This window comes from Canis aureus, chromosome 31 (genome assembly GCF_053574225.1).
Source record: "Canis aureus isolate CA01 chromosome 31, VMU_Caureus_v.1.0, whole genome shotgun sequence".
In the NCBI taxonomy this organism is placed as follows: Eukaryota; Metazoa; Chordata; class Mammalia; order Carnivora; family Canidae; genus Canis; species Canis aureus.
This window is the reverse complement of record NC_135641.1, coordinates 38,450,931-38,467,904: the sequence shown is the minus strand read 5'-3', so window position 1 is coordinate 38,467,904 and position 16,974 is coordinate 38,450,931. Positions and strand designations below refer to the sequence as shown.

At 39.5% G+C, this 16,974-nt stretch overlaps 1 protein-coding gene across 14 annotated transcripts in view; it reads left to right on the top strand.

Annotated features, from left to right (window-relative positions):
• Positions 1 to 16,974, top strand: part of MECOM (MDS1 and EVI1 complex locus) — a 552,464-nt gene that overhangs the window by 510,067 nt on the left and 25,423 nt on the right. For 11 of the 14 annotated variants that reach the window (XM_077880241.1, XM_077880235.1, XM_077880233.1 and 8 more), the window contains 4 exons: positions 3,487 to 3,634; positions 4,988 to 5,144; positions 9,478 to 10,834; positions 13,221 to 13,308. In XM_077880241.1, coding sequence (XP_077736367.1) covers positions 3,487 to 3,634; positions 4,988 to 5,144; positions 9,478 to 10,834; positions 13,221 to 13,308 — 1,750 coding nt within the window. The remainder of the gene's footprint in view (positions 1 to 3,486; positions 3,635 to 4,987; positions 5,145 to 9,477; positions 10,835 to 13,220; positions 13,309 to 16,974) is intronic. The other 3 variants (XM_077880234.1, XM_077880237.1, XM_077880247.1) reach the window with 2 other exon arrangements.

Genomic DNA, 16,974 nt, shown 5'->3' with positions numbered 1-16,974 from the left:
AAACCTAATTATCTGGTACTGGATGAACCCTCAAAACTTACTATTCGGTAGCTCAGCCAGATGGATCTAGCATGTCACTGTGCAACCTGATGTCGACCATCTAAGTGGTATTTTTGGTTATATAATTTAGCCGTGTGCAGAACCTACATTCCCCAAATATTTTCCACTTTATCGAATCCTATATTGTTGCTTCATACTTTAAACAAATGAGAAATCCTTTTTGACATGGTAATTATTCAGTTCTGCATCTTTTCTGTAAAATGTTGAGGAAAAAAAAATGCCCCTTGCCTTCCCTGCCCGGCAAAAAAAAAGGTGGGGGGGGGGCGCGAGGAACAAAGGTTGATATGCAAAAGTTGAAAAGCACCCGGGAGGCTAGGCAAAGCTCTATAAGTTAGGATAAAGTTCTGTGAAAAGTGGAGACGTCTCACTAATGACCAACTGGCTTGCTTCTATGTTTGTGAAAGAAATGCACATTTGCTTTGGTAAGAACCACTTACTTGCCTTTTTATTCTTTCTATCACTGATTAAGTGATAGCTGATAATTCCATGAAACGATAGGGATTTTATGCTGGAGTGGAAGAAAGAAAGAAAGAAAGAAAGAAAGAAAGAAAGAAAGAAAGAAAGAAAGAAAAGTGTTTTTTTTTTTTTGCATTTATTTATTTATTTATTTCCCCCCGCCCCGAATGCCATGGACTGTATTCTTGAAACTCTTATCATATCCTTGGAGTTAGGGCAGGGGAATAAGACTCCATGTACAGGCCAGTCTCTACCACTAGATTTCAGGGTTTACGACTTGACATACCCTTTGTAAAATAATATTTGTCACAAAATGGCATGCCTTCCTGGGTTGCTGAGGAAGTCAGGAAGAATATTCATCTGTGCAATGACTGGGAGATGTCCCTGACTCAGTTCAATGTTAACTGCAGTCGATGGTATCTCTCTCTTAACTCTCTTAATAACATTTCAACTTGTGTAACAAACAGAGGATTACATATTGTAGATAAAGATAGGTCTGTTCTTGTGACTCCACACACCTGTACTCTCCTGGTACCTTTTGTTCACAGAGATATCACCATTTGTGCTATTCAAATAGAATAGCATTACAAAGTCGACTGACTCATGGAGCAGGAAAAGTAAGTTCATGTGCCAATATGCATAGAGTTGTAGGGAGGAAGCTAAGGAAGAGAAAAAATATGAGAAAGATATCTCTAATTTATCAAGAGATGAGAAAGGATACATAGTTTTTCACGCACGCTGCCATGCGCACAGTCTATATGGCTACTGGGTATATTCCACGCACACAGACATCTTATCTTATTGGATACTAGAATTTAGAGTATTCATCTCCTAGAAAAATAAAACTTGGGAAAGAAAGAATGCTTACATGTTCAGTAGTTGCTGTTTTTTTTTTTTTAAATATCTTTTTACTATGGAGAGTTTCAAAATATACAAAACTAGGGAGGCTGGTGTAATAAACCCCCATAGACTCAGTTTCAATAATTATCATACAAGGCCAGTCTTGTCTCAGTTACACTCGTTCAGATTATTGAAACAAATCCTGGACGTTATGTCATTTTATTCATAAATAGCTCAGTATGCATCTGTAGAAAAAAAAAAAGTAGTCTTTAAGACACAACTTTCAACACCACACTTTAAAAAATAATGACTCTTTAATACTACCAAATATAAAATCAGTGTTCAAATTCCCCCAGTTATCTCATTATTTTTAGCTTTTTGTTTGAATTGAGATCAAAATACGGTCCACCAATGCAATCAGTAGGCATATCTCTTATGTCTTGTTTAATTTATAAGTTCCTCCAAAGTCAGTCTTTTTCTTTCTTTCTCTCTCTCACTCCCCCTCTCCCTCATTAAAATTTATTTATAGAAGAAACTCCTTTTTTCCTGTAGCATTTCCTCCAGTCTGGGTTCTACTGATCATGTCTCCTTGGTGTTAACATCTTTCTCCATCTTCTCTATTTCCTGTAAAATATCCCAACCCTTGATCAGATTTAGGTTCATTGTTTTAGGAAGAATACCTCCTGATGTTATGGCTTATTTCCTTCAGGAGGCACCAGATTTATTTATGGATTGCCTAGATTTATTAATTGTTTATGTGCTGTAAAATGAATGTTTTCTACTTCTATCATTCTTCCATTATTTATTATCTATATTAATTCTATGCAGAGAAACTTCCCCTCATTGTTTATTTGCTCACCCCGAAGTACAGTTCATATAGGAAAGGCAGGACATGTGGGTGAGTTTTCCCCTTGATTTACTAGTTTTCAGAGTAATGATTTGACTTTCCAGGATCTTCCAAGGGTGAGGTTTTGCTTGTGTGATTTTGAATATTGTTTTTTTGTTAAAGGACAAGATTATTGTTTTTGTTGATGCTTAAATGTCCTCAGCTCTGGTCAGTGGATGTCTTTTCAAGTTGGTACCTTCTTTTGACATGATCTATAACTTTCTTGCTTTTTGCCATTATTAGACGTTCAAGGTCTGTCTTGGGCTTCAAATTTCAAACAGGCTAATTCTCCAAGGAGCTCTGGTTACTTTATTTAGGGGTATGTCCCAGTGTGTTATATGTGTGTATTTAATTACCAAACCTGTTACAAACTTCTGAATATCACAGCAATCCAGGATCTATAATATTTGCTTTTCATTACATTCAGGCAGATTTTATATGCAAGTTTTAAAGAAGACAGGGAAATATTTGAGAAGCAAAAATAGTCTAAGCTTTAAAACAGAGAAATTACGCTTACGAGAAACTTCTATGTTTTTCTTTTGAGAGGCTTTAATAGTACATTTGCTTAGAGTATTATACACTTTTCTTTCCTCCCCAATTCATAGGTGCTATAGATACACACTTCTATATCTATGTATATACATATTCACTCATCGGTGCCTCTGACTGACCATCCATCCATCCATCCATCCATCCATCCCATTACATTGGGAAGTTGCTTATTGAACAGTTAGTGTCCAGATCACTTTCCCATATGGTGATATGGGTAGAAAAAAAAAGTACCTTTTTGAATCTAGAGGCTATATGCCTTAGATAGGATACCTGCCTGCATGTTCTTAACCATTTTTGAGGATCTTCTGTGTGAGTGTTTGTGTTTGAATGAAGTGGGTATGAGCACTGTGCGTTGCCCTTGGAATGGTGTAGTGGATTCAGAACTGGACAAATAACTGGACAAATAACTAGTCATTGACTGTGGCCCTAAATTGGCAGCTAACCCCCGATAGCTGTATCAGATTTATGTTCTAACCACAGGGGTTCTTCTCTGTGTTAGTGAGAGTCACGGTCTAGGAGAAATACATGTTTTTTTGTTCATTTGCAGGCCTGTTTCTTCTTCTTCATCTTCCTCACCTCAACGACTCTTCGTATTTCTTTAATTGCCAGTTGGATTACTAATAAAATGACATTCTGTTTATGAATGTGTTCTTTGTCACCATGGCTTATTAAATCAATTGTTCTCTTAACAGCCTGGAGAAACACATGTTGTCACATACAGAAGAGAGGGAATACAAGTGCGATCAGTGTCCCAAGGCATTTAACTGGAAGTCCAATTTAATTCGCCACCAGATGTCACATGACAGTGGAAAGCACTATGAATGTGAAAACTGTGCCAAGGTACAGTGAATTTGTAGACTACTTGGCCTCTCTCTGTCATCCTGCTCTCTCTTAATCCATCACTTGCTATGATATATAAAAACAAGCCTTGAGAGGGGAAACTATAAATATCTTGAGAAAAGTAGACTGAGTGTTGTATGCTAAAAGGCATTAGTACAGTGTATAAAAACACTTAGTGGGTATCCTTTTATTTTTGTAAGGGAGGAAGTGAGGCTTAATGGTGAGTTCCAGAACTAGGTGTCAGACATCCTTGGTAAATTCCTGGTTCCGCTACTGGCTTGCCAGTGTGGGGTTGTTTTATAGCCTTATGGAGAACGAAAATTTTATCCAACGCACATTTACTGATTTCTTTTAATAGCAATTTGTGAGGAAGTCACATAAAGTTTCTGAATGCCTATTCAGAAAGAATAGGAGACTCCTACATTTGCAGATTTTTCCACCCAAGGCCCCACCATAAATCATGACTTGGTTCTAATTAAAAACGTAGTGCCTTAGTGGCCACTGCTAAACAGCATAAGGGTGCAGCGAAAGCACTCCACCTTGACCACGACTCTGCAATGTGAAAACAGTAGTTCATATCATGTAATTTTCATGGTTCTCAATTAACTAGAAGATGCCCTAATGTCATTAAAGTTGATTCCTATTTCCAAAACCTTTTCATAGCATTTGAAGAGCTTTCTTCATGACAGTGGAAATTGTGGTATTTGAAATTATCTTTAGAGATGTTTTGAAGTGTGGGTGACTTGTTCTTTTCCTTTCTTTCTTTTCTTCTTTCTTTCTTTCTTTCTTTCTTTCTTTCTTTCTTTCTTTCTTTCTTAAATACAATGTTTAAAGGAATGGTTTTAGCTTCATTGTAATTTGCTGAAACACAGGGTGAACATTAACTCCTGAGGGGACTCCTTGAGTAGACGTAAGATACTTTAGTAAACTCCCCCCAGTTTTGTACATGGTGTGTCTTGGTTTAGAGGATGAAAATAGCACACCAGTTTTTTTTTTTTTTTTTTTAGCACACCAGTTTTAATAATGTCTAGGCTGGCGTTTTATGATTCAACTCTAATTATTCCGAATGGGATCAAAAAGACCTTGAATGTGGTCTAATAGTGCCATAAATTATTTTGTTCGGCTGATACTGATGGACATTTCATGCTGAGGACCCAGAGCTGAATCATTTACGGTCCCTCCCTAGCCTAGAGAAGTGCACGCTTTGGAAAGATGACTTTTCTTTTGGTCTTGAGGGAGCAACAAATAAACAAAACCAAAACAAATAAACCAAATTCCTTCTTGAGTCATTCCTGGTCTTCTTTCTTGTGTCCTGGAATTAAGTTTCTTGATTAATCAGTACTCATTTCCTAGCAGGTTTTCACGGACCCTAGCAACCTTCAGCGGCACATCCGCTCTCAGCATGTTGGTGCCCGGGCCCACGCGTGCCCGGAGTGTGGCAAAACGTTTGCCACTTCGTCGGGCCTCAAACAACACAAGCACATCCACAGCAGTGTGAAGCCCTTTATCTGTAAGTTTTTAACACTCCAGCCCTCCTTCCTGCATCCTTCTCTCGTCCAAAAGGCATTGTGATGAGGAGTGTGGCCGCATGGCCGTAGAAGGGTCTGGGCGTTAGCTATTTATGGTCCAATCCAATAGGGCTATTTTCTGTTACAAGAAAATATTTTACACTCAGATCCATGGTATTTTGTCCATAATCCCCAGGGTGTTTTCTTTTAGATGCAATCAATAATGAGCAGAGAAAGGAGAAGTCATTAAATAATGGAAGGGAAGCCTCCCCAGGTTGTAGGATTTAATAGAGACAACCAGACTTGTCTCCCACTGGAAATGGTCATGGCTTTGTGAAACTGCAAATGGCAGATGCCACTAAATAAGATGAAGTGATAAAAACCTGTTCTGGGTCAGAAAGGACTGGGAGTGTACCCCACTTGGCAAGTGGGCTTATGTGCACGTGTGTGTGTGTGTGTGTGTGAGTGTGTGTGAGGAGAGGGGGGCAGATAAACTTGCCCTTAATCTACAGATTTTTACCAATCACAGGCTGCCAGTCGGTAGTCCTTGGGGACTTGAAAAGCAGAACATTTTCATTTTGATGCGGGACCTGCTGCTTCCATAGCTCCCTCCCTGCACTAGAGCAGATTTACAGGCAGTGCATGTTCAGAGGACACCCAGTCTGACCACCTACTTAGAACGTCCCTGTACAGAGCACTTCAGTAACCTACTCCACATAAAGGAAAACTCTGTCCATTTGCTTCTTCTGTCCACCAACTCCCGTCCCCTGTATCGTGCAGTTGTTTTCTCCATCTGGGCAACGACTCTGGACTTCTTTTGATCCATTGCTCAGCAGGGCATACAAACACAGTGACTCACTGAGTTGTGCTACCAACTTCAAGACTGATTTTGGATCCAAACACAGAAGTGATTGAAGCACACTCCATGGTTGGCAAAACCTCTGATTTGGGAACCCTTACAAAACATTTTTTTTTTTTTGACGAATAATGCAATAGTTTGTAGTAGGTGTACGAGACACTACTACAGGACCTGATGGGCAAAAAATAATTTTGAGTGCCAGCATGGAGATGCCACAGATTAGCCTGCCTCCTTTTTACCTCCACACAGCCCTCTTTTGTGCTTCCGAGCACCAGGGGGGCTATTTTTCCCCCCTTTCCAGCTTACACTAGAGTCTTGTTTTGCTCTTATGTTCCTCTGTTCCCTGGGTGGAGTGAAGAGGACTAGCTGATAAACAAAAGGGTGCTCTGGTCTCCCTTGGGGAAGCTCTGTTGAAAGTCACGGGAAATAAAGCATACAATAGAAATTTTAGACTTCTTGTCTCATAAAAGCATTTCTGACTCTAGGTCGTAACGCCCCTAAAAAAATGTACTTGCAAAGGGCTACGGGCATAAATTACTCATTTATTTCTGATTTCTCAGAAACAGACCTTGATACATTTATTGTGTTTGGGTGGAAAAAAATAGGCCAAACAAATTATGATCACCCTTTTAACGCTTTCTCTATTACTTAAACCAAAAGTCAGAAATTGTAGATTCCTATCATCTAGGGTCCTGGGATCTGGAATTTTAATTGCGTTGAAGTCAAGTGTTTCATTTTAAAGCACTATAGGGTGTCCCTTTCCAATCAGCTTGTGCAACTATTTGCCATGAATGCGTTTTCAGTAATTATTGGTAAATTTAAATAGCAGATGGCATTCTTCAAATATAAAATCTGACAGAGAACCATGGGGTAATTATGAATAATAGCCATGTAATTTCAGAACAAAAGAGGAGAGTTGGTGTGGAGATTGAGAGTGGAGGAGGTTCACCTAGAGTTGATATCTGTTTCTCACCAGAAGGCCACACACCACGATTTACCCCCACTGGTGTGTTTATGGCAACTGTCTCTTATTACAGTGTACCGCCAAGCTTGAGTCCAAAGTCACCAGCACTAAGGTAATTACTCACTGCCTTTACAGAAACCTCCAGCTTTCCCAAATAGAAACCACATGCTCTAATAGGCTGAACATATTCAAAATACCTCTTAATTTGTTTAATAAGTAGAAAAATGCAATGTTAACTGCTGGCTAATTCCTTATTACTAAGAAAATTACAGTAGAGTGTAGACTTCAACATCAATTGAGCCATTTACCTGGAGGCCTGGTGGTTTGTGGTGGGCCAGACCAGACCTTCAAGTGAGAAAAACAAAGCCCCTGCCCAGGGTAACATCCCAGATTCTATGCCCCTGAGACCTGACGCAGACTTCGCTCATCTGTGTAACAGAGGGTGCAACCAGGAAAGTCAGATGTCCCTTCTGTTACTCTGATGTAGAGAAGGTCTTGATTTCTCAAATCCATCCAGCTAGAGAGGTATAGAGGGCAACGTTCCTTTGCCAAAAAATGGCAACCCTTTCAAAAGTTTAGACCATGGTTGAAGACCCATCGAGACATTTTCTCAACGCCTTTTAATACCCTAGAGGAGAGGTGTTACTTTCTTGATGAGTGTACTTTTAGAATTCCAACGACATTTTATTTACTCTTTCTTGTTAGTGCTCATAGCTGAATTAGTGTAACTAGTGAAAGCCCCATGTTTCTACCCTCGACGTCATATGGTTTTAATTAGCATATCAAAGAATTTAAATAACGTGTATATTTATTGTATATGGTTGAAGAGTACATACTTTTGAAAGCAGCCTCTGGTCAATATATTCCAGTAGGATGATTTGAAAAGAAATCACTCACATCTTCTCTTCCCATTAAAATGCGTGTTACGGCCTCTATAATGTCATGAATCACCCCACAGTGGAAAGATCCTTTACTATTTACTAAGCACCCTGATATATGTAGCAGTGCATTTTAATCAGTAGTAGTAAAAGAAATATTATGGAATCACTTGGTACTTCCTGTTTGGTGGTGTGTGGGATAATCCAACTTTTGGGTGAGTTTCGCATGACTGAACATCTATAAAATCTCCTTCGAGTTTTTTTTTTTTTCTTTCTTTCTTTCATTTATTATTGCTTTGACTTAGGAGCTCAACCATTCTTCGCTTAAAGGCAGCCATCACATGAAAGCAATAAATGTTGCATTTTGCCTTCAATTTTATTTCTTACACAAATTTGTTTCAGTAATTACCAACAAGGCGTATCATGTTTCTGCATGTGTTAAACGTGCACAGAATCGTTTACAGTGAGCTCACACGTAACGTGGATTCACCTCTACTAATGCAAGATAAAAAATGTGATGCGTAGGAAAAGGAGGCCTAGTCTGCTGAACTGCCAAGTCAGGGGGACTCTTACCCAGCCCAAGGGTTTTTAAAGGTTCCGAAGTTCGATCTGAAAAGACACCTTGTGAGGAGGAAGATGTTCTACTTTGTTGGCAAAGGCCCTGCCAAGAGGGTTCTTTCCCAGCCTCACCCTGCTGTGTTCTCCCTGGATGAGAGCATTCAGAGCACTCTCCCCTGCTTACCATAGTTGGCTGAGCCCCATAGAAGTCAAGCCCTGAGATAACCGGCGAAGATATGACAACAAGTGGACATATTTCCCAAGGACGGGGGTTTCATAAATGCAGGAAGGTTAGCACAACCACTGGTGTGAGGGGAAGTCAGAGGACGTGATCATAGTTCATGGGAACCAGCAATGCAGGATGGGCCACATTCAATTTAGTTTCCTTTGCAGGCTTAAAATAGAGCCATTGTAAATTATGTCAGTCTTTCTCAAATCATGAAAATGATTGTTAAAAATGTCTCAGAATACACAATGTGCATTGTTGTGTGGCTTTGATGTGTGAATGATGAGAGCGTATGATATAATGCAAATTAAATAATGGTAGAGCAGTCACAGGCCTTTTTCCCCAAGGGGGGAGGGGATGAAGGTAAAGTTGCTGGTTGAGGGAGAGGCTGTTTTATTTTGCTTCGGTGCCTACGACTTAGAATTGTGGAAGTGGGCTGAAATTTGAAAGGGGCTCCTGTTATGATTCGTGCCTAAGACTCTATAATTTTTAAGATTCTGTTAGGGTCGTGTGTGGGTGGGAAATCCGTGCATGCTGGAATTTGGACTTTCCTATAACTATTTAAATACACAAATATGATGCAAAGCACTATGCAGTGGGGAGGACAAACTATTTAAGTATATTTATATATGATCTATTTGTGCTGCCTCAAGACATTTGTCAGGTTGGATGCCTTGCTTTGGAATCTAGTGAAATGGGGATTTCTGTGTTTGGAGCTCCCAGATTGGTACCTCCAACGACTTTTTCTGGCTTCCTAATTGAAATTCTGGGTAAAACCAATTGTGATACTTGCTAAATTCAGAAGCAATTGCCATAAAGCCTGAGATTCTTTTTTGTTGTTTGCACACAGGTGAGGTCTGCCATAAATCCTATACTCAGTTTTCAAACCTTTGTCGTCATAAGCGCATGCATGCTGATTGCAGAACCCAAATCAAGTGCAAAGACTGTGGACAAATGTTCAGCACTACGTCTTCCTTAAATAAACACAGGAGGTTTTGTGAGGGCAAGAACCATTTTGCGGCAGGTGGATTTTTTGGCCAAGGCATTTCACTTCCTGGAACCCCCGCTATGGATAAAACGTCCATGGTTAATATGAGTCATGCCAACCCGGGCCTTGCTGACTATTTTGGTGCCAATAGGCATCCTGCTGGTCTTACCTTTCCAACAGCTCCTGGATTTTCTTTTAGCTTCCCTGGTCTGTTTCCTTCCGGCTTGTACCACAGGCCTCCTTTGATACCTGCTAGTTCTCCTGTTAAAGGACTATCAAGTACTGAACAGACAAACAAAAGTCAAAGTCCCCTCATGACACATCCTCAGATACTGCCAGCTACACAGGATATTTTGAAGGCACTATCTAAACACCCACCTGTAGGAGACAATAAGCCAGTGGAGCTCCAGCCCGAGAGGTCCTCTGAAGAGAGGCCCCTTGAGAAAATCAGTGACCAGTCAGAGAGTAGTGACCTTGATGATGTCAGTACGCCAAGTGGCAGTGACCTGGAAACAACCTCGGGCTCTGATCTGGAAAGTGACATTGAAAGTGATAAAGAGAAATTTAAAGAAAATGGTAAAATGTTCAAAGACAAAGTAAGCCCTCTTCAGAATCTGGCTTCAATACATAATAAGAAAGAATACAGCAATCATTCCATTTTCTCACCATCTTTAGAGGAGCAAACTGCGGTGTCAGGAGCTGTGAATGATTCTATAAAGGCTATTGCTTCTATTGCTGAAAAATACTTTGGTTCAACAGGACTGGTGGGGCTGCAAGACAAAAAAGTTGGAGCTTTACCTTACCCTTCCATGTTTCCCCTCCCATTTTTTCCAGCATTCTCTCAATCAATGTACCCATTTCCTGATAGAGACTTGAGATCGTTACCTTTGAAAATGGAGCCCCAATCACCAAGTGAAGTAAAGAAACTGCAGAAGGGAAGCTCTGAGTCTCCCTTTGATCTCACCACTAAGCGAAAGGACGAGAAGCCCTTGACTCCAGGACCCTCCAAGCCTCCAGCAACACCTGCCACAAGCCAAGACCAGCCCCTCGATCTAAGCATGGGCAGTAGGAGTAGAGCCAGTGGGACAAAGCTGGCCGAGCCCCGTAAAAACCACGTGTTTGGGGAAAAGAAAGGAACCAACATTGACCCAAGACCAGCATCGGATGGTTCCTTGCAGCACGCTAGACCCACTCCTTTCTTTATGGACCCTATTTACAGGTAAGGGTGGATAGGAGACGGTTACACGCGGACGTGTGTACGGAGGGCAGGTTTTACATCAGAAAGCTTTGGCTTTTAACAAAGTGTTTTTGTGATGATTATAAGGCAGAGAGTAAAGTTGTTTGATCTAGTGAATTCATTCTTTATTCAGGCGGTCAACTCATTAGGTTTGGACTTATTTTTGGATGTCTCTGAATTTGGGGTTTTGGATGAGGCCCACAGAGTCCTTTCCCTTGACAATAAATGTATTTTTAAACACATTTTTTAAGTGGAAAATATGGGAAAGCCATATTTAAAGCAAGTTGTCAAGTGGCAGAAGAATGAGGCTCCTGAAGGATTAATGCAAGTATGTGTGGGCACTTAAACGGGTCAGGAGATTTGGAATGAGATGGGACATAGAGCAGCGTGAGTTTTCTCTTTGTTAACCTACCAAGACGTCCTTAGTAAGTACCGTTCATATTCAGTTTCTAAATAAATCTCCCCGGAGCCCAAAGTGAATGAAATATTAGTCTCAAAAATGTCTTGTATATAATGTGAATGGTTGGTTGTGAAAAACATGTCTCTGTTTATACCTTCATCCTCCAGTTTTCTTTGACACACCCCAAAATTTTAGGGGGGAAACATATATGCTTAATAAAAAGCCTCTTAGGCAGTATTCAGTAAAGCTCCCTTGACATTCAGAATGATTTAGTTTTTAAATGCCCGCTTTCTTTAAATGTATGAATAACAGTAATTGTGCTTATCATGTTTTTCAAACATTACCAAGCCTTTTCAGATTTACTTTCTCACTCAAGTCTTGAGCATGGTCAAGAAGTAATGGAAGGCCTGGATCATTGTTGGACTTGTTTAAGATGAGACTATTTTCATGTTTTTGCCCAATTCTCTCTTACAGACAGACAATTTTGGGCTCGTCTTTTATTCAACAATACTTACTGATTCCTATTACTTAATAGGAACAAGAGCTGCAAACCCTTCTCACAAAACGACTTTTCTGCCTCAAATTATCTATAATACATTAACTAAGAAACAGTGCCGGTATGTGGAGGGCTAACCTGACATGAAGGGGATTAGAAAGGAAAATGCAAAAATATCTCAGAACAATTGGTACCATGCTTGGGTGCTCCCCCCCCCACCCCAATTATTATGCCTTGATTCCTGTGGTAGTCCCAATAAGAGAAGGGAAAACGGAACTTCCATATTTTGTGAGTGGATGGATTGCAGTCACATGTTGCCAGAAAGGGTGTATTTCCAACTCAGTGATCCACCTCAGCCCTTTGTGAAGATGATTCCTCAGACTTTCTTTCTTAGGCCCTCCCAGCAGCAATGGGCTTCCAGTTCCTCCACACACCCATTACTCCTAACCGTCCTCTTGCTTAGTGGAGACTCAGCCTCCTCTCTGCTATTTCAATCTGAATTAAGGCCTTAGGCCTGTCATTTTACCAAAGTCATGAAAGACCTGAACACCAGTTTTTGTGGAAATCTTGAGTTGAAATCTCAGCTTTCCCGTGTTTCAGAATTAAAAAAAAAAAAAAAAATCCATAAAATGGGCATAAGAGGACCTATTTCAATAACTGAGAGAGTGTTTGCAAAACAGAGCATATATAAAATTTCAAGTAGTGGTAGCTGTTTTTATTAATTTTGATTCTATTTTTAAAAGCATACTTACTCAACAGTCCTTAAAAGAAAATTACCAACAGTTGGTAAAAAAAAAATTAATTTCATCCACGATCTCATTTCCTGTACTCTTAATGGAAAATAGAATGACAAACATTTCTAAAATGAAAGGGATATGCAGATAAGTTTTAGACATCTCTGCTCCTCTTCCTTTTTCCTCCACCCCCTTTGGCCTGCCCTGTTCATCAGCAGTGGCATCCTAAAGAAGACGCCTATATCTCAAAAAGTAGACAGCAGGGTGCACAGTATGCTTAGAAACACTCCTGCTGGCATTGGCAAGTATGGGAGAAATATAATGAATACCCAGGGGAACGCTTTCTTGGTAGAAAAATGACTTTAATTTTCAAACTGAACTCTGTCCTCGTGATTTCAAAATCATCCAGCCTTCTTGTCCCCGTTTGAAATGGAAAGGTACAAATGTGTGACCAACGCCTCTGGTTTCATGACTCTTCATTTTTTATATTTCCTCACTATTGTTATTACTGGTCATTCAATAGGATTTTGTCATTATAAATAGGACCTTCTTTCTTTGAGTGCCTACAAGTGCCATGAGTATTCTTCAAGAACTGAACAGATGTCTTTATATTTTTATTAGTATGCTTCCTAGAAACCTACCGTTTGCTTTATTGTTAGCTGTTTTAAATGTCAGTAATTACACAGTGATTGATATATGAGACTGATTCATCTCCAAAAACTAATTTTAACCTTTCAGAGTAGAGAAAAGAAAACTAACTGACCCACTTGAAGCTTTAAAAGAGAAATACTTGAGACCTTCTCCAGGATTCTTATTTCACCCACAAGTAAGTATTTTGAATTTGAGACTTCAAGCTTGTAAACTAACTTGTTGATCCTGAAAAGCAGGTGCAATGAAATGAAAGAAATCTTGAGAACATTAGGATTTCCTATGACGCTGGTGTGGAAGGACACAGGAAATTCTAGCAGAATTCAAACCCAAACTCTTTAAAGAAAAAGAAATTAATGTATGTCTAAAAACAACATGTTTTGGGTGTTAAATTGTTGTCTGCGGTTAACTGCTTATTGAGTCAAAGTGTATTTTGGAGTGAGCAAAATTCAGTTAAGAAAATAAATATTGAAGTTGTCCTTTGTGTTTAAAAATGACTGCTGGTGAGAGGTAGATCATACTGTGACTCGTCCCAAACTCATGAAGGGCCTTCAAGTTCCTTTAGTGCTTAGATAAAAAACAGGAAATGAGTCTACCTGACAAGTTGTTACCATAGAGGGTGAAGGAATTTATCTAGAGACCATTGGGCATTCCAGCGAAGTTCTGTAATTGCACAAGAATTTACCACAATACACAGAGCTGTTTGCTGAATGGAGCTGTGTCCATTTATCAAAATATATACAGTTTCCCATTGCAGGGAGAATGCAGAGCGGTGCCATCTAATGGGTTCATCCCTGTGACCTTACATATTGGGTTATTTTTAAGAACAGTGTTTACATATCAGTCAACATGCAGAGTGTTGAATTGTATTGAAAGACCAAATATATAAACATCCTAAATGTGTTTTTTTACCTGATATTTTGTTTTTTATTTCTGATTTTTTTTTTAAAGGATGTAAGCTCTGGTCTTTATAGATGGCAAGCAAAATTTTTCTGAAAATGCTTAAAATCAGTGAACTAATTGATTCTGTTTCAATATATTCAAACTAAAAGTTATGCTCCTCTAATAAAATTGGTGGAATTTTATGCAAGCAGTCTTAAAGGAAGTTATGAGGTAATTAAATTATCTGGAGATACGACTCTCCCTGCCCCTCTGCTCCTTCTTCTTCAAACTTTTCAAGTACTTCCTCAAAGTCCTGAACAACAGAGTATGAGAGTGAAGAGGTACATCTTCCAGTTAGATGGAGAAATCGATCATTGCTCAAAAATTCTATTTCAAAGTGAGAAAATATATGATTTGGTATTAAAAGGGTTAGAAATGTTCCAGTTAGTATGCATTTTACATAGAAAGGCTAAGGAATGATATTATTTACATAATTACTTTATGGAAAAGAAAAGTTATAAAATAGGTAAATGTTTATCAGGTACTTATAATTTTATATTTAGGTTGATTCAAATTGCACTTTTAGGCCTCATGGGCTAATAAAGCTGAACATAACATGCATTTTGTGTCAGATATTGCACAACAGGTGTATCTTTCTTGATAGCTTACTTTCTAATTATAAGAAACTGCTCATGGGGATGCTATAGTTATATACGTTTAGTTACAGTAATCAAATTCTCTCCATATTCTATTACCTTTAAAATCTGGCAACTAATCACTTCTAAATTAAGTGCTATGGGTACATGGTATCACGGAGGGAAAAAGAGATTGAGATTCAGGATCCCTGAGTGACTCAGTCTACCTGGCTCTTAGTTCCTTATCTGTAAGATGAAAGAGTTGGCTGTAAGGTCCCTATTGTTTCTGAAATTCAAAGATTAAAAAAAAAAAAAAAGAAATTCAAAGATTTCTAGCTTAGCCAAAGTAAATTTTTGCTGGTTCATAAGATGGGCAATCTATTGTCTACCAATAGCACCACATGTGCATTCAAGTGTTATAGTATGTAAAAAAAAAAAAAAAGTGTTCTGGTATGTACTTACTTTTAATAAAATAATAGAAGAAAATCTATTATCTCTTGGTATTTCCAAAGCGAATGAAGGATCACAAAAGGTGAGGCATCTGGACAGTGCTTGGGGCATCTGTACAGCCCTTGCAAACATGCCTGCAGGAGCGCAGTGGCAGTGTGTGCCTCCTTCCCACGCCAGACTGTCATGTCTTGGTGGAAAGGACTGCCTACTGCTGCTATTAGAACAGGACCCAAGAGGGATAATCAAAATATTTAGCACCTTGTACATCATGAATACGGACCGATCGGAATGCACTCCTGACGTTCTGAAGCAGGATCTTGAAAGTCCTCGCAGCACCAGTTGTTAAAGCTGTAGTTGCTGGCTGGTGGGCTCTCTGAAGGGTCTTTTGAGATGTGGCCAGGTTGGTAGGAGGACAGTTCAAGGTTCTTGGAGCAGAGGCTATTTGCCAGCTACTGCAGAAAGATTTTATCATTTTTATAACCACCGTGGCTGTTTTTTGTGGGTAATGGCTGTATATCACTGGGGTACAGATGAAATAACAGCTGTCACCTGGGATAAGCTTGGGCCACTGAATTTTCCTCAAGCCTTCAGACCAGAGTCTGTTCTCTCAGAAAATCTGCCTCAGATATTCTAAAGTTTCAGCAGAATTCTTGTTCTTTCTAGCACTCAGTTTCATTATAGCCTCAAGATCCACTTTCCCATAAATAAACACAAACAGAGACAAGCTGTGAGGATTTGGGCCAGAAATGAGTGCTTTAGGACTGGTTTTACTGCTTATTAGCAAAAATGCTTAGGTTTTGAGCAAAACAGTTCATCTCTCTGTGCCTTCTCTCTGCATGCTGGGAATACCCCATCTAGCCTTACCTGCATAGCTGTGAGGGTTCACGTACAATACGTGGTATGACCCCTTGGGCTTGGCAAGTGGAAGAACCTAAATGAAGAAGAGCTTTCATTATTGTTGAATGCAGAAGTACTCCATTTTGAATGTGAAGGAATGTCAGTAAAATACTCTCCCGCCATCCTTTGAGCCCAGTTTCTTTGGTGGGACTACACCTGTATCTAGAAGTACTTGGAAAGATGCTCACTGTGTTCTTGGCACTGCCTCATTGGCCAGAAGTAAGGGTGGCACAGAGCCGGAGGCCGAAATGGAAGCCCTAGCCTCTGCTCCCAGGGCTTGCCATGATTTTGTAGCTAAACAAATGCTTGGATAAGACCATTCATTATTTCATTTTGCATTTAAAGTACATTGGAGCAAATCATATGGTCCCTCTGGGGCTTCTGAATCTTTGTCTTCCAAATGGGAATAATACTTTCCCTATGTATTTCTCAGAGTTATAATAATAATATCATCATCATAGAAAGGAAACCGCATATTCTTACTGCTTTAGGGAAAACATAGATATAGGTATAGAAAGTCTTGGTAGTGGTCTTCTCTAGGCAAGTTTGATTTTAGAATTTGTGTGTGTCTTTGTATTTCTACTCAGTATGTTCCTTCCCAGGGCACAGTTCCTAACTAATGAAAGGTGAAAACCTCAATAGACACTTAGATATTTATTGATTTTTTAAAAATTATTTATTTGTTCATGACAGAGAGAGAGAGAGAGAGAGGAAGGGAGAGGCAGAGACACAGGCAGAGGGAGAAGCAGGCTCCATGTGGGGAGCCTGATGTGGGACTTGATCCCGGGTCTCCAGGATCAGGCCCTGGGCTGAAGGCAGGCTCTAAACCGCTGAGCCACCCAGGCTGCCCATATTTATTGAATTGTATTGGAAGAGTATTAGGCCATCTCACTGCCTCTTGGAAAAATAATGTGTGTTTTTAGAATCTTGTCAAAAATATCTAGAAGATATAGGAACACATACAAAATTAAAAGACAATT